Below are 8,488 nucleotides of genomic sequence, written 5' to 3' on the forward strand. Positions count from 1 at the left end.
CTCAGAAGACAGAATCAAAGCTCAACAGAAGAAATATCTTTCTAATAATGAGTGCTTTCCTGGAAAATAAGGTAGTGAGGCCTCTGTCACTAGGACAGTGTAAACAGAACACCCACCCGCCTACGATGCTAGAGAGGGATTAATTTTGGCTTGAGGAACAAGAACAATGCCTTTCACTTACCAAGTGATTGATACATGTTATTGGTAACTATTAGATTATTTATTCTTTTGATTCTTGAGCTTTTCTTTTCCCCCTTGGGATAGTCAGGTCCCAGGAGCTCCTAAGGAAGCAGCCTCAGTCTGGGTATATTGGAATCCTACACCCCGTGACAGTTTAGGGACCCTGCAGAGAGAAGGCAGGGCCTGCTGGGTGGCTGCCAGCTTCCCCAAAAGGGAAGGGCCTGGTTAGTGGGTCACCAAGGGCAAAGGGAGCCTGTGTCCTCAGAGTCTGAGGAGTAACCAGCACTTACAGTGCTTTTCTGGGAAAGAAGCCAAGGAGTCCGAACCCCAGTGGGCTCTGCCTAGGGGTCTGTTTGGGGGAAGCTGTTCCACCAGGGTCATATTTCAGACTCTTTTAAACCTGCCCAGCTGTTACATATACATGCACACAAATGTCCCTTTAGTATGTGCATATGTGCTGCAAGCCGGTGAGTTTGTGTTTATATGCGCTGACCCATGTGAACACATACCATTCCCTGCACACTTAGTCTTCACACCCTGACACCCAACCTCACCCGAGTTCTAGGGGTTTGTGCCATGTGCCACACAACCTATTAACCCAATACCTCTCGTCACACTTGCCTAAGTCTTGCTTTCTGAACATTCGCTATCTTCCTGCTCAGCCCAAGGTCGTAGTTTACAAGCCCAGCTCTCCATGGAAACACCTAGAGCTTATAACATTCAACCTTCCAGACCAGACCACATCCAACAGCAACACCCCAACTGGATAATCTTGATGACAACTCTGGGATTCCACGAGGACCAACGCTGGGAGCACACACAGCATATCGGGGCTTGGGGCTGCCCTTGTCCCTGCTTTCCACGCCTCTAACTTGCAGGAGAAAGCACCCTGAGAAGCCCATAGTGAGAGCTGCCACCCAGAAATTAGAGGACGCTGCAGAGAAACCACCCACTCCAGTGGCCCTGAAATGTATCATTGAGATGTCCAAAATAGATTCCAGGATGGTTCAGGCCAAGGCCCAGACCCTGCCGAGTCCTGGTTGCCTTGCTGAGGTTTGGCTGGAGCTGGAGAAGTGTGTGTCAAACACGCAACATACAACAGTGCTGGCAGGGAGAGCTTGGGGCCTGCTGGAGCCAAAGCTCTTAGGGGGTGAACCTGGAGATAGGCTGCTCTCCATGCCCTCCCATCCCTCCATCCCTACCTCAGCACCAGAATGGGCTTGAGCAGTCTGGAAACTCCCAGTGGGTCCTCATTCTCCCCAATGGGAGCTTCCCACCCATGCAATACACCCCTCCACATTCCAGAGACATCAAGTCTGAGGGAAAAAAAAGGTGCTTATACAAGGTGAAAAGCACCACGGTGAAAAGCGGGTCGCCCTGCTTATCCCAGGGACACACTGCTGCACCCACACTGGACAGCCATGCCAGACACACCTTTAGTGCAACTCTGCTCCTCCCTCAGCCTCCAGATGGGAGATAAAAACAGTTCCTGGGGCACCTTCCCAGTCTGCCCCCTTATCTCTGGGGGTCAGAAGGAAGCAAAGACCTGTGTTCACTGAACAAGGTGGAGCTGAACCCTGAAGGCACTGATGTCCTGCTTCCTTCGGGAGGCCTAATCTCCAGAAGCAGCAGTGTGGGGGAAGGTGTGGGAGGTGATGTCTGCCTCCTATAGGAGGGAACCTGCCCACGCAGGGCCAGTGAGCTGCGCCTGGCCTCCGCTGTCTCCCCACCCAGCCCTTCCTGTGCATGAGAGAAAAGGCCGCAGGCTCCGGGACATCAAACGCATCTGGGTAATCCAAACAGGGTGTGGGGGGAGGTCAGCCAGCGCAAATGAGAAACATGTGGCATCCATTTCCCCTCGTTGACTGGCTCAGGCTTTCCAGGCAGAGGGAGAAGGCTTTGGGCTTTAGGGAGGAGAGCTTCCTGGTTGGGCCAGGAAAAGACCAGCCAGGTGCTGTGGGTCCCCGGCAGGGAGCCGCTCTGAGATGCAGACAGTGGGGTCCAGGTGGAGAGCTGGACTCCATTGGGCCCATGAGTCAGGGTGAACAGGTCAGGCATCTCCTATCAGGTCTTGTTCCAAAAGAAGACAAATGGAAGAAAAATGGAAAGAGGAAGCAAAAGGAGAAAAGACGAATAGAGCATAGATAGGTGTTGGACCCCAAATAAAATAAAGGGGATCCTGGGAAAGGCAGGCTAGTTTCATCTGTAAGCATCCAGAGAGCAAATTCAGACCCATGGGTAGAAATTCTCAGAAGACAGAATCAAAGCTCAACAGAAGAAATATCTTTCTAATAATGAGTGCTTTCCTGGAAAATAAGGTAGTGAGCCCTCTGTCACCAGGAGAGTGTAAACAGAGCACCCACCTGCCTATGATGCTATAGTGGGATTCATTTTGGCTTGAGGTAGGTGGCTCAACTAGACAATTTCCATTCTAGGGTTCTATGAAACCTCAGGGAAGGGTGAGGGAGGTGGAGCGCTCTGCAGAGAGAAAGGGACCTGGCTATCCAGGAAGACATTGCAGTGTGCTGCAGAGGTGGCTGAGCTGCAGTTATGGACCCTGAGGGCTCTGCTCAGCCTGCTCAACACAATACTGGCTCTCCCTTGTACCACATGGAGCAGTCTGCACCTTCACCCTCAGGGTCAGAGGCTGTGAGGTGTGGTATATGTATGTGGAAGGATAGCTGCAGAGAAAGGCAAGATTGGAGGTCAGCAGAAGAGGAAGGATCTGGTGATGGGGGCGGGTGGTAGGGGGTGGGCAGTTGTAGCCACAGTATCAAATTGGGCAGAGAGAGTGGGAAGGGGTAAAACAAGAAGGAAGTGTCAGGAAACATCCCAGGACTCCAGGTGACTTGGTCCTGCTACCAATTCAATCCAGGTCTAGAAGGGGCCTGTGGCCTGGAGTTACAGCCATCAGTGATGGATGGTAAAGGGTATCTCCTTGGGTTGGTTTAAGCTTCAGAGAGCCAGAGTAGCTCTGGGCACTTCTCCTCCATCTGTATCTTCTCCCCAGAGTAGAGGAACTGCCCCAGGACCTACTTATTCATCCATGCATTACTCTCAGAGGCAGAGCCATGGGCTGTGAGTCAAAGCCAACAGCTTCGACTGCAGCAGTCAGAACAAGGCAATGCCCAAAGGAGAGGAACATGACCTAGGTGGGGGCCCAAGCCTAGCCTTGGAAGAAAACTTTCTGGATACGGTAAGAAAATAAACATTCTCGGTGCTAACCTGGAGGAAGGCAGGAGGTCTCACAGCTCCAAGGTTCTGTGCCAGTGCCTTCTCCACACACATACACACACCTGCAGGCTGCTGCACCTTGCCACAGCCCTTCCTCCTGCCTGTGATTCCACAAGCATCCTCCATCACTACTGGTGCTACCCAGGGGAAGGGCGAAAGTGAGCTTTGTCCTCACTCTCCTGCTAGGCCTCAGGGAATCTGAGGGTGCTGGATAAGTTTCCACATATCACCTATCTGTTCTGGGCGGCAGTTCTTTGGAGAATTCTTTACCCACCCCAGCCTCAAAATACACTGAATAAAAAGGAAAATGAAGTATTTGTGAACACATTTCTTTCCCCTGCTACTCAAAGTATCCCAGAGCACATTCTCTGGAGCGACCCCCTTGCACCGTCCCTCCCTGCAAAAAATTCACATCAACTGGCTTAGAAATTAATAGCTTCCTGCCTTTCTTCCTCATTTCTACTTGGCCTGCGCTTCTGAGGGCCTAACTGTTGTCATGACAACCCCTTGTGTGGGTCCAGACCCCTTCAAGAGGAAGAGGGACTAGGAAGTCCAGGCTCCTGGGTTCTTTTACGCCCTGACCTTGGGCAGTCTTAGCTGTCTCACTTTGCCCCCTTTTCCTGAAGGACGGAAGGAGGGAACATGAACACCTGGGGTGTCAAAAGACTGGTTTTGCTTTGAGATCCTCAGGCCCAGGGATGATGAGGTAGGAAGATTTGGGGTGTCACTATAGTACAGACAGTCCCCGACTTGTGATTGTTTGGCTTCTGATTTTTTGGCATTATGACCACATGAAAGTAATACATTTGGTAGAAACTATACTTCTAGTACCCATACAACTGTTCTATTTTTCACTTTTAGTATAGTATTCAATAAATTCCATGAACTATGCAGCTTTATTATGAAATAGGCTTTACATTAGATGATTTTGCTTAACTGTAGGCTGATATAAGTGTTCTGAGCGCATTTAAGGTAGGCTAGGCTGAGCTATGACGTTCGGTACATGAGGTGTATTCAATGCATTTTTGACTTACGATAGTTTCAACTTACAACGGGCTTAATGGGACATAACCCCATGATAAATTGAGGTGCATCTGTATTTTATTGCTTTGTATTAATACAGGCTCTCTTTAAGCCACTTGGGACATTTTCCAGGTCTCATCACCTTAATCTGCAACCCCTTCCCATCCCTATGGGGTAAGGATGAGCCATGGGAGGGTCTCTTCCACTCACAAATGAGGAAACTGAGTCCCAGAGGGGGTCACAGAGCTTAGGACTTCTACACAGAGAACTCAGGAATGCAGCCTCCAGCTTAGCCCCCAGACCCAGGCCAAGGGCCTGGTGGCCGTCCTTCTGGAGCCAAATTGCCTGACGTGAGTACCAGGCCAGGGTCCAGAGGCATCTGATTCCTGGAATTAGCCCATTTGCCCTTGGTACTCACCCCTCAGTCTTCCAAGTTTCTAGGGTTCCCCAGTGGGGCCCTAGTTATTTGGCAGCTCCAAGGTTAGAGAAGGGACAGGGAGCCTGCCTAGACCATCTGGGACCCCGGCTGATTTCTGGGAAGGGGATGATCAGGTTTCAGTCCTTCTCTTTTATTACAGAAAGGCTCTGGCTTGAAGCTGCCTCACTCCCACCCCCTCTCTCCGCCTCAGAAATTGATTCTTGGCAGCCTCTTGGATCTAGGATGGTACTAGGGAGTGAACATAACTGGACACTGAGCCCCACTGAGGTGGGGACAAATGCCCATTGTCTTCAATCACAATCCTGAAACATCAAGGCACCATTCTTCTCCCCAGAGGCCACCCTGCTCTACACTGAGGGCCTGCCTGATACCTGAACACCACCTTCATTGGCTCTTGAAGACGATTCCCTCTGTAGTTCCTCTCCCCCTCCCCCTCCCCCAGGCAGTCTGCCCTCCACCCTTCACACAAGGAAAAGCTTAGCTTGGAGGTCACCAGCTCCCCTCCTTTCCTCCCCACCACCGTTTGACACCAGGCTCTGCCTTGCTACAGTCTGAACCAACTCCCCAACCCCAAACTTTGGGTCCTCTCAACTGGAGACAGGCAGGTTTGGGAGTTTCCACCCTTCTCTCCCCATCCCAGAGAGCTAAGCCCCTCAGCCCTCTGTGGGGTCAACGAGGCAGCTCCGGTGGCCCATGCCCAGTAGACACAGCCTTGGGCAGGTCCCTCTGCCTGCTGACTCTTCCTCTCTCAATCAGGTCTCCCAGGAAGAGCTGCGACTTAGGACTCAGGAGATCAATGCAGAATCTCCCTTCCACCATGAACTCATAGATGACTTTAAGGCCCTCAATGCTTTTGACTCTGCATTTCCCTAACTGGGAAGTGGAGGTATTCTCTCCTGACTTCCAAGGTTGCTGAAAGGCTCCTGTGTCAGTGTGCTTTGAGAAATGGCAACTGCTGAGCAGGAATAAGGGACCAAAGCTCAGCTTCTCCTCCTCTCCTGCCCTCCCCCACCTGCTCTCCTCCCCACTCTTGCCCCTCCTCCCACCTCCCTAGCCATCTCAGGGCTGTTTGGTTCCTCTTGAGGAGCAACTAAGAGGGCTTCTGTGGGCAGTCAGCTTCTGGGACAGTGTGATGGCTTCCAGGTCTGGGGAGGACACAGACCAGCTAAGTCAGGCCCAACAAGTAAAGCTTTGACCTTGAAAAGGGTTCTGTGCCTTCTGCTATTCTGTGCCCTGACACTCCCTTGCCCTCCCTGGCCAAGTCCCTCTCTCAGTCTGACATATACACACACACACACACACACACACACACACACACACGGTCCCTTCCTCTCTCACCCTGCTTCCAGTCCCTCAGCAGGGCTCTCTACCACATGGGCCAGTTGCATTTTGTCCATATCCCTCCTTGGTGCCTGCCATGGTGCCTGCCAAAAATTTATTAAATTTTTCCCTTATTGTCTCTCTTGCCCCATTCCCTGGGGTAGGGCCTTTGACAGCCTCAGTCCCACACTGAGGACCGGGTGGCACACTCCCTTTGCAGAGTGAGGCTGCCTGGTCAGCTTCTGCACCCACCCAGCCATCCCCACCTTCAGGAGGGGCTCCCAGGGGAAAAGGCCGCTCTTCTTTTGCCCTTGTCTAGTCTCCTGATTGTCCCTGCAAAGCCCATTTGCGGCCTTCTGCGTGAGGATCGGTTCTCCAAAGGCCCAAATCCTTGCCCCTGTTAGAGGACTCTCATCTTAGCCCACACAGGAGTCGAGGGTCCCTGGGAAGACTGCAGCAGGCCAAATTGGTCTCCTCCAGCTTCGCATTCTCCAGGGCCGCCGGGCGAGCTCTTGGATCTTTCCCACCCGCCCAGCCCGTCACTCGGCCCCGCCCCTTCACACGCGCATGGGCACGCCCCTTCCCAGCCCCCAGCGGGCGGGCAGCCTGCCGGGTACCCAGGAAGCTCGGGTCCCTCGGCACCGGAGGACCCACATCCCAGCCACCGCAACAAGTCCGCGCAGCCAAAGCAGCTCGCCTGGGCTCCAGGCCTCTCCGTCCTTGTTCCGTGGCCCCAACAGGGCCCGTGCCAGTTCCCGAGGCATGGCCGCCTGGCGTCCGGCACATCCCAGATCTATCCTTCTCTGAGGGCAGGGACTTTCCGGGGAGAGAAACAGCAGTTCTGGGGCCCGCTTCGGGTGTTTTTGCATAGACTCTTCAGGCACGGAGAACAATGGAGCAGCTCTGCGTGCTTCCTCCACTCGAGCAAGCTTTGTTCCTCCCTTCCCGCCTGCTCGGCTTCCATTAGCCACAGGGCAAAGGCTTCCCGGTCAAACAGGAGTCTCGGCGCTAAAGCCCCGAGCTTTCCACACGCCCTAAAAGACCTGTGGGTGTAGGGGTTGGGGCCAGAGCTGGGGCTGAGGTATAGGACGTGCGCCCAGATGCGCGCAGCTGGCAGCCCGCCCACCCCCGGCCCTAGACGCTTCTCTTGGCCAGAATCCTCACACCGCGGGGAAATCCGACTCGCGTTCCCACTCGGGATCCACAGAGGAAGTGGAGCCTCAGCTGTGTTCCGGGGCCAACCAGCCCTCACATCTGCTCTCCCACATCTGTTCTCTAGATCCGGGCTCTCGCTGGACGCTCCCCTTGCAATGCGGGATGCTCCCGTCAAGCGCAGGCCACACCACAACGGAGGTTTCCACCAGTCCCAGGTTTTGCCATATTGGGATTCTGGCTCTATTTCTGAGAGCCGGTGACCCCCCTTCCCCCCCCCCCACCCATTGTCCAGCTCACCTCAGGCAGGCCAGGGTCAAGCCCGGGTCCCGCCTGTAATGTCTTTAAGAAGGTACACTTGAGCCATGCGCATCTGGAGGTGGGCCAGCTCAGCACATCTGGGCGCAATGCCCATCACAGCCTGATCGTGAACAGGAGGGCCCTCCGAGAAGGCGCAAGGGGAGGGGGCTTCTCTTTCCCCACACCTTCCCCAGCAGCTGGTTAGAAGAAAGCCAGGGGCGGGGCGGGGCGGGGCGGCAGGACTTACCCAGCATCTGGCTGAAGAGCAGCTGCTCCAGGTCTCCCAGCACTGTCACCACCAGCTCGGGGTCCACCTTGAGGAAGGCGCGCTCCTCCTGGCCCTTGGCGGAGGGGACGGGCCCAGAGCTCTTTTGCGCCTTGGCCTTGCTGGAGAGCAGCTCGTCGTCGGATTTGCCATCTTCGCTCACGGCAGCCTCAGGCGCCTTGCTGAGCGGCTTGACCTCCGCATAGGGTCCTCGAGGGATCCGGCTCGGCTTTCCCAGGCTGGGCGCAAGTGGAGCCAGGGGGGTCTTGGCGCCGCCCGCCGGGCTGCCCTTGGCCTGGAAGAGCGAGTGCTCCGACTTGGACAGCGTCTTGGACATCAGCGGAGCTTCACGGCCCTTGGACCCCACCTTGCCTAAGCCTTTGGGCGCCTTGGCCATATCGTCGCTCCACTCGGGCTCATAAAGCTGCAGCTTTTTCTCGGAGTCCGTGAGAAAAGAGAGGTTGGTGAGCGACTTCTGCTTGCGCAGGTTGGAGGCTGGCGGCCCACCGGGGACACGGCTGTCCACACTGCCGGACTTGAAGACCTTCAGCTCAGCCGCGCTGGCCTTGGCCATG

At 54.6% G+C, this 8,488-nt stretch overlaps 1 protein-coding gene across 1 annotated transcript in view; it reads right to left on the reverse strand.

Annotated features, from left to right (window-relative positions):
* The window catches only part of LOC105547114 (neuron navigator 1), a 181,426-nt gene extending 172,939 nt beyond the window's left edge, over positions 1-8,487 (reverse strand). The window contains exon 1 of the mRNA XM_011990543.1: positions 7,896-8,487. Coding sequence (XP_011845933.1) covers positions 7,896-8,487 — 592 coding nt within the window. The remainder of the gene's footprint in view (positions 1-7,895) is intronic.
* Position 8,488: the final 1 nt, after the last annotated feature.

This window comes from Mandrillus leucophaeus, unplaced genomic scaffold (assembly GCF_000951045.1).
Source record: "Mandrillus leucophaeus isolate KB7577 unplaced genomic scaffold, Mleu.le_1.0 Scaffold38, whole genome shotgun sequence".
In the NCBI taxonomy this organism is placed as follows: Eukaryota; Metazoa; Chordata; class Mammalia; order Primates; family Cercopithecidae; genus Mandrillus; species Mandrillus leucophaeus.